Here is a 14062-nt window from a genome sequence, read left to right on the forward strand (position 1 = left end):
TCCGATACAGATTTTTTTTAAGCATGTGGGGAAAAAAATACATCTTGTGCAATTCTAACACGTTGTTTTTTTTTGGCAATCTAGTTCGTTGCACAATTTTAACCTTTTTTGTTTTTTAATCAAATGTTGATGTCCAGTGTGTAGTAATCGACATTATACACATCTTGCAGTGTGTGTGGTCTATTTCACACCTTAAGGAATTGTTTCATGTAAGGCACATTTTAAATCAACAACATTCAATAGAATAAAAAACAAACTCCATCCAACAACATTAAGTTTATTCCAATAAAATACATTAAAATATCTTATCCACCCAAGACGTTTGTCTTTACATATGGATCAAGCACACATGGGTTGACCTTCTTTGCTCAACACAAACACTTCTTGCACAACTGTAATTTGAGATGATCAGATCCTGTAGTAGAGGATGAAGAGCGAGAGTGACACAACTGCTTGCTGTCAAGCGACACGTGATTGGGCATGTTGATCACTTAAGTTTCTAGGTCAGGAAAGGAAGAGACTCTTGGCCACAGTCAACATTAGGCATACAGCATGGGGTCCAGACCTACATGGAAGGAAGGGGGGGTCACAATATAATCTGTTGATATGCAAAATTAGATTAACCCTCGTGTTTATCATTCCTCCAGTGGATGCAATCTGAATTTGTATTTAAATCGGAATATGTAATTAGTCACTAATGCAGAAAATATGATTAAATCACATTCAACATCTCAGAGCAAATAACTAGTATGTAGGATAAGAAAGTCGTGTTTGCTGTTTATTGTTTTGTATTCATAGCCTAGTTGTGTTTTGAATATAATTGCACATCATGACAGTTCGAGGTTACAAACTGCACGTAATGAACGAGTTTGCAAATCGGTATGATCGGTTACAGCCGTACTTTGGTTTTCATTTGACTGGTTTACCATGATAACCTTTTATTTATTTTTTTAAACCTAGAAGTGTTTTGTTTATATACAGAGCCCATCTGACGTCATGTACTAGGCCAGCTGCTTTAAAGCCACACTAAAACGAAAATGAAGGTTCTGTTGTTGTTCACTTGGCAACAGGACTGCAACAGACGCAAGGCTATCAAAGAAAAAAAAAAAGAACATTTAACAGTAAAACAATTCAAACCTGTAAACATTCCAGAAGACGAATCCAAAGACATCAAGAAGACGAGCTTTTGGTTCTCCTGCGTTTCATCTCGCTGTTGTAAAATTTAGTAGCTATCTTCCTTTCGTGTCCAGCGGGGGAATGGCGATTGGTATTGAGCTCCGTTTCTTTCTTGGACCTTCCTTTTCCACCGACGTGACAGGAGTATTCAACTAGGTTGTAATAGTCATATTGGTCATAGTGGGCCTCCTCAAAAGAAAAGAGTGTTTCAACGTCGGCCGCCATATATGCAGATACAGCGATCAGCTGTCGGTTGCAGTGTGGCATAACAAGTAAACACTTGATGTCACGCCTGTGTTTATATACGCCGAGTCACGTGATCCTCGCTGGCTCAAGTGACAGAGCAAACGTGCATCGTCACTCACTGAATTTGCATAAAATGAGAGGAGGGTGAAAATCACAACAAAATGTTCACCCAAAAAAAAGTAACACTTGACATTATTTATTTTTAAATTCTAAATTCTAATACGTAATTCACAAAAGATCGTGCTTTGTGAAAACGTAGACGAGAAATGTAAGAAAACCAATCTGGTGTAAATACAGAATACCAAAAATGCTTGACTAATTAGCTATATTAATATTTGTGATCAATAATGAGTGATTAATCATAAATAATTGCTGAATATTTTTGGAAGGTGTATATTTCTATCTCCTCGCTCGGTACGCGCTTCCGTGCTGGCGTGCTTTTTGTTCTGGGACCGTACCCCGGCGGCGGCGGCTTCGGCGTGTCCCGCCCCCATCGCCGTGTGGCGCGTCCTGACGCCTTTCCACGTCGCAGTCGAGTCCTCAGACGAGCGAGTTGCGTATGTCTGCGTGTCTCCGGCTAGGCTCGTCGAGGGAGTGATGGCGGCGCCCGTCCTGAGAGTGTCCACCCCGCGCTGGGAGAGAATAGCCCGGCTCCTAGTTTGCCTGCTGGGCATCCTATTGTCCCTTTATGCGTTCCACATCGAAAGGGAAAAGGCCCGGGATCCGACTTATCAGGCTATGTGCGACGTCAGCAGCTCCATCAGCTGCTCCAGAGTGTTCAGCTCAAGGTAATTTGAATTCAGCCGAGGGCGCTCACAGTGGCGCTCAATGAATGTGACTTGCTATTAAAGCAAATCCGGGCCAAAGCTTTTTTTTTTTTTTTTTTTTTTTTTGGCTTTAATGCTTCGGCTAGCTAATTGGTTTAGCTTACTTACTGCAGCCTTTATTTTGGTCATCGCGCTTGAATTAAACCCACTGATAGCAACGAGCTATCTTAGCATGAAGCTAACTATGCTCTATAAGCTAACTGCCCCGTAGTTTTCATTTACTCCCTCTTGACCCTTCCTTATTTGTTCATTTATCTTATTTCACACCGTCGTATGTGGACGCTGTAGGATATTATCAGTCCAAAAGAGCGGACATTTTTTTTTGGGGCTCGTGCAAAAGTTTCCTTCTGTTTCACTGTGAGGTTTTGATTCTTGTCTGTCTCAGTGTAAATCTCTTAAATGTGTCAAACTTTGTTGCTCTCATGTTAGCTGTCATTAGCCGGTGAGCTAATGTCACCACAGTATCATCTGCTGGCTCACCTCACTTTATGGTCCTGAGGTCGCAGTAGAGGACTTCCTCAAAGCTTACAGTTACAGCTGGTTATTTTCCCATTCCATGAATCACATGTACTTCATTCAGTTCACCATTTCATTCAACATTCATTTGTAGTTTGAAAGTAATTGCACAAAAACACAACTTGCAAACAAATCAAGAAAACCCCACCTAGTGACTATTTAAAAGAATCTCTACACTAAACAAATAAAGTTGGAATGTAACCAGTCAAGCCCTTGCCTTGAGTTCTTCAATGATTGTTCCAGTTACCGCAGGAACAATATTAAGATATTGTTAACCATTCTGGAGTGGAAAACTGATAATTGATTATTTTCTGCTGTATTGTTTTTTACCAAAACTTGAAATTGTCTTGATTCTATTGTTATAGTTTCACATTTGTGTGTGTGTTTTTTTTTTTTTAGGTGGGGTCGAGGATTTGGACTCTTGGGCTCCATTTTTGGAAATGACAGTGCACTGAACCAACCAAACAGTGTCTATGGAATAGTTTTTTATGCTTTCCAACTCCTTCTAGGTAAGCAGACATGATTAGCATCACAAATACTTGCTTAATATCTGTGGCCATTGCATAAAATGTGCCAACTCAGTTAAAGCTGAATGTCACGGCTACTCCTGACTCACTTGTCTCACATGACACTCAAATGAAATTTGGTGGACATGAAGCCATTCTTGCATTTTAAGCTGTGGGCTATCAAACTTATTCTATTTTAAAAGGCCCTCTGAGTCATCAATAATTGATTAACTTAAAGGAAGTGGTCAATTTGATCATACACACGCACAGAGTCACCATTTGTAGCATATTTGACACACTTGTCTAGTTGAAATTTGAGTGACCTGCATTATGTGTGCCAGGCATCTGTGGTCATTTTCAGTTGACAACAAGTGGCAAAATGGCCGCCCCCCTTCCCGCCATGGATGAAAACAGGTGGATTTTGCCTGTTTAATTCATATTCCACAAATGCAATATTAATCTGAATGACATGTTTCGACTGCACACGACGTATTACCAATAAAAATGTCAGGGTTGATTTCCTTTTTTTTTTTTTTAGTTGAGAATCAACAAAACAAACAAAAAAAAATCTCCTCCATGCATACACATGCACACACATGTGAGTCGAGTGTACAGATTTGGGTGTGTACTCGGTACCAGAATCAGCCAAATTGCCCTTAAGCGACAAAGAGCAAAACTCCCATCTTTAACTTGTGCTCCAGATTTGTTTTGTTTACAAAGCTTCACATGATTCATCAGCAGATATTATTAAAACGTTATTCCAGTTTTGGAAGCTGCTCCTGTTAGTCAAGAACTTTTTTTTTTTTTTTTTTCACGCTTCATGTTGTATTTATTGTCAGAATGTGTTTTGGGGGGAAAAAGCTCAGTGGATATGAAATAACCTTTCACGCTAGCTAATATAGGCAAAACTTTTGTGAGTCTTTGTTTGAATCTCTTTTTTGTGTGTGTTTGCATTCCTCTAGGAATGACAGTTAGCGCGGTGGCTGCCGTCATTTTGATGACCACATCCATTTTGTCGGTGATGGGCTCGCTTTACTTGGGCTACATTCTCTACTTTGTCCTGAAGGACTTGTGCATCATCTGCATCACCACGTATGCTCTGAACTTCATTCTCTTCACCCTCAACTACAAGCGACTGGTATACTTGAACGACCAATGGAAGCAACTCCAACCCAAGCAGGACTAAAAAAAAAAAAAGTGACACAAACAAACAAGAAATGTGACTGACTGAACATTTGACTTGCCACTTGGAGACCTTGCTTCCAAATGTTTATTCTGCTGTGTGTTCACAAAAAAAAAAATATAATAATATGAAGACATCTTAACCTACATGTTGGGGCCTGACACTTCTCGAAAGGATTCAGAAGCAGGAAGGTAACTTTATTTTCAAGTGGTTTTAAATTGTTTAAACTTTCTCGTTACACAAGAACAAGGCGCGGAGGGGGGTGGGTGGGGGTGGGATCGCCCACAAACAAGTCCGGAAAGCAGTTTTCCGCTTCTCAAACAAGAAGGATCTCGTATGAGACAAGCGCAGCAGATGCACTCAAAAATGGTGGATTCCAAAATGGCCGCAAAGTTCAGCCAAGCGCTTGCAGATAAGTCTTGAAATGTCAAGTTTGGAGGGCACAAAACAAAAATGCAGAATTGTTTTGTCCCTTCGTGTTTACACTTTTTAGTAAGCTTTTTATTTTCTTCTTCTTCAAAAAAAAAAAAGGACCACTCAAAGTGTGTGCATTTTTTTTTCCAATTGTGTACATAGCCGCTGAGCAATATTTCCACCAAGATCGGTTGAGAAAAAACACACTTCAAATGTGGAACAAAACAAACGGTGAAGAAACTCACCGGCCGTGTGAAGCCGCAGACACAAAACGAGAAGGTTCTTTTCACGATTCTTGCCGTCTGTTCCCCGCTGAAAAACGTACGTGCCTAAAGCATTAATTCGATTTACTTTGAAAGCAGGGGCACATTTGACCACTACTTTTTGCTTGTTGAGTTTCCTGTCAACGGTCTGAGGCTTTATTATGTTTTTTTTTTTTGTAACGGTAACATACCAGTCGAGTGTTACTCCCTTCTCGAGTCTCAAGCGGTAGCAGAGGCTGCTACACTGTGATATAGTGTCAATTTCCAGTGATGATGATGATGATGCTGCCCGGCGGAGTTAACACTTGAGTTGCCGGACAAACCTTTTTGCCACGAATGTTATGTTGACTCAAATAACAGAAGCAAAACCAGTCGTTGGAACTCCTCAAACAGCGACGCAAGCCATATGAGGGCCCAGCGAGTCGGGGGGGAAACAGGTGAACACTTTTAATCGGCGGCAGAAAGAAAGACAAAAGCCTTTCACTGAGAATAATTGGAAAATGAATGAAGCTGAAATTTATAGGATGCTATTTGTGAGTTGATTTTTTTTCCAATTCTTTTCCCCATTTCGACTTCTGAGTGTGGCCTTAGGACTCCCTTTGTAACGGGTTGGCCACAGGATGATTTCACTACTATAGCGAGCCAATTTAAAAAAAAAAAAAAAGGAATTTAGAGCATGCTACGAGCAGCTTTTGTCCAAAAAAAAAAGGATGGACTGTATTTATTCAAGTAAAACGATAGCAATGGGTTAACTTTTCAGTCATGTGCTTCCTGAAATAACTTCTCTTTAAATGAGTGTACTGCAATCTTCCCATGTTGCTGTCTTGTCATCATCCTTCAAGCGGAATGTCGTTTGTATAGAAAAAAAAATCAAAAGTTTTGCTTTCCATGCATTGAAGGAAACGCTACCCTGGATGAAACCAATGTAAAACAAAAGTGGAATGTTTTTGAAATTCACTTGGCTATCATTCCTCAAAAGCATCCAATTTGTTATGTGCACAGTACAAATCCTCCTCACATTATTATTTTCTGTCAACATGAGATCACTCCCTCATTGATTTTTTTTTTTTTGGGGGGGGCAAGTATACAATAGTTCATTTGACATCACAGTTAGTGAGCAATCGATTCAGATGTTTAAGCTATTGGACTGTAAGGGATTTTTTTTTTGAAAGGGGGAAAACAGGTCAGTGCTTCTCCATTATTATTATTTTTTTTTTTTTTGAGTGAGGCACTGAGGATAACTGCCATGTTAGTTGCATCACCAATGTCAACTTAAGTGCCTTCTGTTTGATCACCAGGCCTTGAGCCAAAGATGGGCAAGCCTTTCAAATGACTTGATGTATAACAGGCACTTTTGTTTGCCTCCGTGACCATAGAAATTTGGCAAAAAATTGGCACCCCCCCCCCCCCAAAATGACCAATCAAGCAAGCCCTGTCAACCAAAAAGGCCGTTTCATTACACATTTTGTCTGGCTTTGGGACATGTTTGTTAGCAAGGAAATCATAAAAAGGATTGTAATGTTCCTCATTTGAATTTGCTGTATGGACTGTTAACATGATGGGTAGTTTTAGTCATAAAAAGACAACTTGATGGGTGGATTGCTGGGGATCTGTCGGTTTCTTTTTATTTTTTTTTATTTGTGGAGAAAAAAAACTTACTGGGTTTGCTTCTGTATTGCCAAATGTGTTTTAAAACGCTGTATTTTCTTACTTGGAAAAGTGTTACAACCAATTGCAGGAGGGTGTGTTCAAACTTCAATTAAGGGAAAACTGGATGAGACTGACTTGAGAACATTTGAAATTGTGGCACTGTCACGTGGAAATGAACAACCATTAAAACATTCCCTCAGAAACAAAATTGTAAACCTCATTTGTCTTGTCTAAAAAGTTCTTTTTTACGTAGGCCTTGGCTTACATCAATGTCTCGGTTGTGGATAATGAATCAGAAAAATCGGATTGGACTCAATAATAGTGTCTTTTTTTATTTCCATTTTAACATCAATAACCTTTTGAAATGAATTGGAATCAGTATATATAAAATCAGACTTTACTCCTTGAATTTAACATTGTCTTATGCAATCACACATTTAAAAAAAAAAAAAAATCATCAAAATGATGAACACTGAAGAAATGTAAAGCACTAGCATAAGGATTGTTGACATTGTTGACAATAAGATTCCCCCTGGCCTCAAATCAAATGTATTTAGCCCTTAGTTAGAGAAAAGTCTGAAAGGGCTTTTCATGCCCCATAGTTGACATCCTCTGATCATTTATGCATTCATAAGTTTGCCGGCGATTCAACACATTTTATGAACTTTTTTTTTTTATGCTACACTATGAATAGCGCTCAAACGAGTCCGCAGGGATATTTGGTCCAAAAAGGTATCTTACCCGTTTCATTTGCCAGTCTCCAGTATCTTTCCTTCAGGATGAACGCCGCAGCTTTGGGTTGTCTTTGCCTGCTGAAGACACCTTTTTTGTTGCCCACCACACGTGTAACTCCTGCAAAACGTACGGAACGCAAAGCAAAAATTGGATACATATTTTACTGCACAAAATATTTTCTTGTTAATTACAACACCGCAATTAACCAGCTAGTATTTCAAAAGCGAAATGATCTAAATCAAAACATTAATTTGATACTCCTGCACTTGTGTTGCCTTCTGCAGTACCTTGTGTAGTCATGAAGTCGGCAAAGTTCCAGATGAGTTCCCCGACGACATACTTCTTCCTCTTCTGGTCGAACACGTTGTGGTAGCTTTGCAGGACCACATTCTGGTACTCCTCAGTAAACATCATGGGCGGGTCCTGCCGAGAGTAGACAGAAAGAAAGAAATCTTACCCGAGGGCTTGTGACAACATGCTTCCACCAACTGCTTCCTCACGCTGTGAAGGCCTGGCACCGTATCTGCTCCGTATTCACTCTGGATGATGGGCTTCTGGTATTTTCCGTACCAGTTCTCAAACTGGGTGTTGAGTTGGATTGGGATGACGTCCAAGTGGCCTGGATCGTGGTACCAGGAGAAGTAACTGTTCACACAGATTACGTCCACATAGGTTGCCTAGGCACAGGTTGAGTATAAATATCATCTTTTCTGTTACTATTGACTCCAGAAATATTCCCAACATGTGTCAGATGATAAAACTCACCCCTCTGTCTCTGGCATAGTTACTATCTGTGATATAAGTCACAGGCCGGGTCATGTCCAAAGCTTTCGTATGGTTTATCAAAGTCCTGCGAAACAAATCAAATTCACATTTTCACAATCACCCGGATTAACATGCAAGTTTGCATGCTATCATGTATTGGAACCTTCAAAGCAATGTCGGACCCAAACGTGTAAACATTCCACGAACACGCCCGTCTTTTTTGTTCTGAGGACGTCACGCTTATCTCCAGCAGCTTCCTCATTGCTGTAGCGCATTCCACTCATTCCCTCCCCCCCCAAAAAAATGCAAAGCTGTGAAACGGTCTGGCAAACTGTCTCGCAAACAATTAGGTATCAAAGTATCTTTCGAAAAATAGTCAAACTCACTTGAAATACAGTTCAGCAGGTGGCATCTCTGCTGCTGGCTCATTGGCTACTGACCACATGACCACAGAAGGATGGTTCTTGTCCCGCCGCACAAGCTCATCCATCACATCCAGATGATGGGCCAGGGAGGTGTTGCCGAAACTCCGACTGTCAATAGGCGACAAAACAAATTTTATTTCCACCTGATGGATACAACGAATTTATACCTACATGTCTTTGATGCCGACCCCCGGGCATTCGTCTATGACCACGATGCCGTGGCGATCGCACATCTGCAGAATCTCCTCGGCGTACGGGTAATGGCTGGTGCGGAATGAGTTGGCTCCCAACCATTTTAATAAGTTGAAGTCTTTGACGATCAGGGACCAGTCAAAACCTTTACCTCGAATCTACAATACAGATTGGGATAGAAAATCCATATCCTGGAAAAAAAAATCGCTTGAGCTCATGCTTAAACAAGTCCTCGTGGTACTCACGTCAGAGTCCTCATGCTTATTAACCCCGTGGAAATAGAAGGGCTTGTTGTTGATGAGGAACTGGGTGCTCGTGACGTGGACGGTGCGGATGCCAACTGGTAGAGTGTAGATATCTTCGTATGTTGATCGTTCATCTGCTGCCATCAAGTGAACCTTCATGTGGAATTAAAAAAAAATATATACTGATCATTTTGCTGGCTGGCAAAGTCGCTTAATGTTGGCACACCTCCAAAGAGTAAAGATAAGCTGGATTTTCATGCATCAAATATGGCCACCAGAGTTTGACATCAGTGAATTTGAGCACTCCAGATGAGTCGCTGGAGGAAGCCACGCAGTGCCTGTTTTTGTCCATTAAAGTGACTTTGATGGTGGCTTCAACAGCATTTTGGACTGATATCTTGTATTTGACAAAACCTGAAACACAAAATTCCATCAGAGAACTTAGAATAAATATTGTGTAGATTTTTTCAAAAGTTACAGTAAAAAAAATGGCTATTACTGAATAATATGAAGTTTAAAAAAAAAAAAAATACCTGTGCTATCCAAGAAGTCCGTCACCACTGTGATGTCATCGATATAAACTTTGGGGGTCGTATACAGCAATACAGGACGGTGAATCCCAGCATAGTTGAAGAAATCAAAATTGGTGTTTTGCACAAAAAAACCATCAGGATACCTGTGGAGCAATTATATATCCAAGTATAGATGAAAATTAATTTCAGCAATTTCATTCAACTGCTCACAATGATTAGTTCTCAGGAGTCAGCACATCTGAGTTAAAAAAAAATAAAATAAAAGTCTGAAAACAGCACAGTGTGCTTACTTGGTGGGGTCATTGAAGTACTGGATGGTCCCAGGAGGGAGAGTCTCCAGAGTGAGTGTGTTATTGACCGCGATGGTGATCCTGCAGGGACTTTTCGGGTCCTCTCGGATCACGCTGCCTATTTCCGCCTCAAAGGGAAGATGGCCGCCGTTGTGTCGGGTCACTTCCACCCCGTTGACCCACTGGAAAATGATAACAGATCATTGACGCACCTCAACAGTGAAGCACAAAAAAGAACCAATGTATTCATGCTTACCACCACTGAATAATAATGAGCACTTCCCACTCGAAGAACTACTCTCGTCCCTTCGTCTTTGACCCAGCGGGAGGGCACCACCGCCTCTCGCTCGTACCATACCCAGCCAATGAAATCTCGTAGTTTGGGGTCTTGAGTAATGTCGTTGAAGCTGGCGGGAACAGCCATATCAATCACGGGTCCAGTCTGTCACATGACAACATGGATAGACACTGTTAGACCAGCCATAAAATCTAATGAGGTCAAAATCTGTATAAAGATTTACAATGTCATAAAACGATAAGTTGTATTCTTTTTGATTTTTATTAGAAAATATGTTCATAACCATGTCAAATTTGAGTCTGTTTAAGTGCTAAATTTAAGAGTAAACTTTATTCACAGTATCATAATGACGCTCACCTCAGCCAGGGGACTTTTGTACCAAGCCTTCTCGAAGCCTTGATTCCTGTTTGGTGACTTGTCCGCTCTGAAGCTCCACAGCCCGCTCAGGTCCTTCACCTCCCGAGATGAAGACTCCCTGGGGAAGAGCATTCCCGTGGCCAGCAGGCAGAAAGAGCCCGGCAACACCGCACAGAGACATAGGTACCAGAGCGAGCTGGATCTTCCCGATGTAAACATCTTCAAACTTCCATGGAGCCACTGGACAGGATGTGACGTCATTTGTTGTAACAGTCTAAGTCTACCGAGAATTTCAGGTTCTTGTTATTAGTTCCACTTATTAAACGCAAAGAATATCTTCCCCAAATAATAATAAATATATATTTTGGTCAAAAATGATAATACCGTGCTTTTTACGCAGTGGTTATTTTCCTGTAACTTTGATTAGGGAGGGGGGTACCCCAATCTACCTCCATTAAATATCTTCTATGGATATCCATAGCTAACAATTATTATTAATCAACTAATCTGGTGAAGCAACTAATCTGGGTGAAGCATGTAGTTTGGGGAAAAAAAAATTGAGCAATATTTGTTTATTACTGTTTTGCAATCAAAACAGAGCAGACTAGCAGAACAATTCTGTAGCATAATAGTACAAGCACAACATGGCACAAAACATTCGGTGAAAAGAACATGAAAATAAAAACATCAATTCACAGCCATCAAATACTTAAGCACCCAATTGTGTTAAGTCAATAGCATGGACAGACTTTGTGAAGCCAGAGTGGACACGTCACTCTCATCCATTTGTGCATTTGAAATTTCAATATTTAATTGTATGACAACAAAAATACATCCCCAAAAGAGGAATTAGCTCAAGTCCACTTCCTTCCAGCAAAATGTCAAAATACATTTCTCATTCACCGCTCTTGATGACTATGGATGCTAAGTATGCATCGTAACTGGGAGAGCTGGCAGTGAATGAGTTTAATTCTCACCAACAATGTTGGAATTGCCCATCAAGGGTCATCCACTACTCTCATCAAATCATCCACATGACCTCACGTTTTTAATTGTCCACTAGTTGAGTTCAGTCGATGACTCAGATGGAAGACACTTCTTAGCACATGTGTGGGCTACTTGTTTTTGCAGATGGAGTCCAATCGATTAAGGAGTTTAATATCATCCTCCAGCTGCTTCATTTCCACCTCGAGACGTACCTTACGATTCTTCATCGACGGGGTTTCAATCATAAATGGGAGGCGCTGGTACTCTGCATTTAGCTCGTTGTATTTCTGCTTCAGGTCCTGGAAAGAGACCCAGTTTAAAAGGTCAAATGACTGATATGCAACGCTTCGGTTTGTAACTGATAATCAATATGATCAATAAAATGATGTGTTGAGCAGACAGCGTAGCGTAGTTTACCTCAACGATGGCCTGACATTCTACGTCAGAAAGGTATTTCATGGTTTCATGCTCCTCCTGCTTCTTCAGATTCATGTTGTACTCTTCCAGTGCCTTTTGATGCTTTACTTTACGCCGCATTAGGTAATTTGGTACCTCTCCATAATCCTGCAATAGCAAATAAACATTAGGTCCAAATGTGGATGACTTTAAAGTTTGATATGTATAAAAATATCCAAACCTCACTATTTTGCTGCTTTCCATAAAATGCATTCAATAGAATGAACTTTTTTTTTTTTTTTCTCAAGTATCTCAGGAAAATACCTTTTTCCTTATGTACACAGGGACAAGCCCTGAGTTTACATTATGGGACTCCTTGTGTCCCTTGTTTGTGTCAACAACGCATGGGGGCTGTTTGGGTCCCTTTGGTGTGGTGGTCTTCCTCTTTGTAGGGGTGGGACTAACGGGTGGCAGAAAGGGACCCGTAGGGACGGCTGGTTTCTTCGATGAACAGACGTAATGAGTCTTGATCTGTTTGACTAGAAGACAAAGTTAAGGTGAATAGCATAAACTTGGCCAATAAAGCTGATTCTGGACACTTAAAGCAATGATTCGGAAACAATGAGAGGTCACAGTGGGAAATTGTCCAATTTCAAATAACATATGACACTGGTTGGTTGGGGAGATACGTTTAAAGAAGAGACAAGAATATAATATGGACGGAAAAAAAAAAAACTCACTCTCTGGCAGTTTGGGTTCTTTGGAATGCTTTTTCAGGTAATTGGTTGGGATGGGCACCTCCAATTTGTTTGGGCCCATGGTTTTCATATAATTTGTTGGTTTCCTCTCCTCAAGAATTGTTGGCCGGAACTTTGACACATACCTTTGGAAATAGCACATTGCAACACTTAGGAATTTGCTCAAATATTTCCATCTTAATTCTAAAATAAAGTTATTTTGTATTAGTCATTTATTTTTGACAATATCACCGGTTGATATTACCTTTCTGGCTTCTCGATGATAACAGTCTTCTCAATAAAATTATGAATGGACTCAAGAGGGTAAAACTCTCCAGCCATCTTTTCTGAATTGGACCAGATAAGCTAATTGCTAGCCAGTATTGAAGGTGTCAGCTGAGTGTCACGGGTTCCGATCCAAATATGGCTGAATAATGCATGACTCACTAATGTCACATGTAAAAAGCCCACGGACATATTACCAATAATGGCGTCATTTTGGGTGACTCTGTAAAAAGGCTATATTTTCTCTTGTTCGACACGTCACCGCCCAGTGAACGCATCGTTCGGTCACCTGACGTCACCACGGACTTTGTTTACGCTCTAACGTCACATTCGAGTCACGTGACAAGAAATTGGCTGTGTGGTCAATTTGGGAGTGGAACTTGCTTGGAAGTTGTCTTCAGACCTGCTGGAAAGAAACATGAACTTCTCCACTTCCAGGGAAAGAATAACTCAAGAGGAGTGGCGCATTATATGATATTTTTCAGGTTTTTCTTTAAATGCATTTTCACGTTTTTACTCGGGAAAGTAACCATACAGTAAGGTTTTCTCAATATATATATATTAAAAAAAGACCATGTAAGGCTTTTTCTAAAAAATAAATAAAAAAAAAGACCATGTATGGTAAAACTTTTCTTTTTTTCTTAAATGCCATTGTATATGAAGGCTTTTAAACGGCCTTAGGATTTAAAACATACCTAATACCTAATACCTAAAGAACCATGGCTTCTCCCCAGTCATCCCCTTTTTGGCCAGCAAAGCATCTTGAATGAATTGAAATAAACATTTACGTTTGTGTGTATTTGTTTATGGCTTAAGCACTTCATTCATGATTACCAATAAAGCAAAACATTGTTGGAGAGCCCACAATGCAGTCAAGGTGGAATGCGGGAGAGTGATGGTGGCTCCCACCTCAACAGAGGTACAAGAATATAATATATTTAATATATATATTATATATATATATATAAATATTACTATATGTTATCAGTGCTAGATTTAGGCTAGGACACTGTATGGGCCTTTGCTTTCATTTCAT

At 40.2% G+C, this 14062-nt stretch overlaps 3 protein-coding genes and 1 pseudogene across 5 annotated transcripts; 1 reads left to right on the top strand and 3 right to left on the bottom strand.

Moving 5' to 3' along the window:
• Positions 1 to 261: 261 nt before the first annotated feature.
• LOC147043171 (nuclear protein 1 pseudogene) lies at positions 262 to 1529 on the bottom strand (annotated as a pseudogene). The gene is made up of 2 exons (XR_015068609.1): positions 1138 to 1529; positions 262 to 565 (listed from the first exon to the last, which is right to left on the bottom strand). The product of XR_015068609.1 is annotated as a nuclear protein 1 pseudogene (transcript).
• On the top strand, positions 1451 to 7040 carry vkorc1l1 (vitamin K epoxide reductase complex, subunit 1L1). Its single transcript, XM_085935313.1, has 3 exons — positions 1451 to 2210; positions 3165 to 3274; positions 4234 to 7040. Exons 1-3 carry the CDS (start codon positions 2020 to 2022, stop codon positions 4455 to 4457), a joined length of 525 nt encoding a protein of 174 aa, XP_085791439.1. The 5' UTR covers positions 1451 to 2019; the 3' UTR covers positions 4458 to 7040.
• A 122-nt stretch (positions 7041 to 7162) lies between these two features.
• On the bottom strand, positions 7163 to 10891 carry gusb (glucuronidase, beta). 2 transcript variants are annotated; one of them, XM_085935312.1, is made up of 13 exons: positions 10809 to 10891; positions 10622 to 10739; positions 10223 to 10408; positions 9967 to 10148; positions 9677 to 9819; positions 9370 to 9557; positions 9144 to 9296; positions 8878 to 9056; positions 8668 to 8814; positions 8282 to 8366; positions 8017 to 8193; positions 7804 to 7939; positions 7163 to 7633 (listed from the first exon to the last, which is right to left on the bottom strand). In XM_085935312.1, exons 1-13 carry the CDS (start codon positions 10880 to 10882, stop codon positions 7479 to 7481), a joined length of 1923 nt encoding a protein of 640 aa, XP_085791438.1. In that variant the 5' UTR covers positions 10883 to 10891; the 3' UTR covers positions 7163 to 7478. The 2 variants fall into 2 exon arrangements, with proteins under 2 accessions (XP_085791438.1, XP_085791437.1); XM_085935311.1 differs by having other exon boundaries at positions 10622 to 10887.
• A 295-nt stretch (positions 10892 to 11186) lies between these two features.
• Positions 11187 to 13319, bottom strand: LOC147043174 (enkurin-like). Its single transcript, XM_085935867.1, has 5 exons — positions 13007 to 13319; positions 12745 to 12887; positions 12329 to 12543; positions 12026 to 12172; positions 11187 to 11907 (listed from the first exon to the last, which is right to left on the bottom strand). The coding sequence occupies exons 1-5, from the start codon at positions 13081 to 13083 to the stop codon at positions 11737 to 11739; spliced, it is 753 nt and encodes a 250-aa protein (XP_085791993.1). The 5' UTR covers positions 13084 to 13319; the 3' UTR covers positions 11187 to 11736.
• Positions 13320 to 14062: the final 743 nt, after the last annotated feature.

The sequence above is a fragment of the Syngnathus leptorhynchus genome, chromosome 17 (assembly GCF_054491065.1).
Source record: "Syngnathus leptorhynchus isolate UIUO chromosome 17, UIUO_Slep, whole genome shotgun sequence".
Lineage (NCBI taxonomy): Eukaryota > Metazoa > Chordata > Actinopteri > Syngnathiformes > Syngnathidae > Syngnathus > Syngnathus leptorhynchus.

Excerpts from the sequence above, each read along its gene's own strand:
- gusb (XM_085935311.1), bottom strand. The coding sequence starts at position 10,882 with ATGACGTCACATCCTGTCCAGTGGCTCCATGGAAGTTTGAAGATGTTT. Across the intron at positions 10,149-10,222 it reads CTCATTATTATTCAGTGGTG|TGGGTCAACGGGGTGGAAGT; the intron begins GTAAGCATGAAT and ends ATCATTTTCCAG. Across the intron at positions 8,815-8,877 it reads GGGGTCGGCATCAAAGACAT|TCGGAGTTTCGGCAACACCT; the intron begins GTAGGTATAAAT and ends GCCTATTGACAG.
- LOC147043174 (XM_085935867.1), bottom strand. The coding sequence starts at position 13,083 with ATGGCTGGAGAGTTTTACCCTCTTGAGTCCATTCATAATTTTATTGAG. Across the intron at positions 12,888-13,006 it reads ATCATCGAGAAGCCAGAAAG|GTATGTGTCAAAGTTCCGGC; the intron begins GTAATATCAACC and ends CTATTTCCAAAG. Across the intron at positions 11,908-12,025 it reads AATGTCAGGCCATCGTTGAG|GACCTGAAGCAGAAATACAA; the intron begins GTAAACTACGCT and ends GTCTCTTTCCAG.
- vkorc1l1 (XM_085935313.1), top strand. The coding sequence starts at position 2,020 with ATGGCGGCGCCCGTCCTGAGAGTGTCCACCCCGCGCTGGGAGAGAATA. Across the intron at positions 2,211-3,164 it reads TCCAGAGTGTTCAGCTCAAG|GTGGGGTCGAGGATTTGGAC; the intron begins GTAATTTGAATT and ends TTTTTTTTTTAG. Across the intron at positions 3,275-4,233 it reads TGCTTTCCAACTCCTTCTAG|GAATGACAGTTAGCGCGGTG; the intron begins GTAAGCAGACAT and ends GCATTCCTCTAG.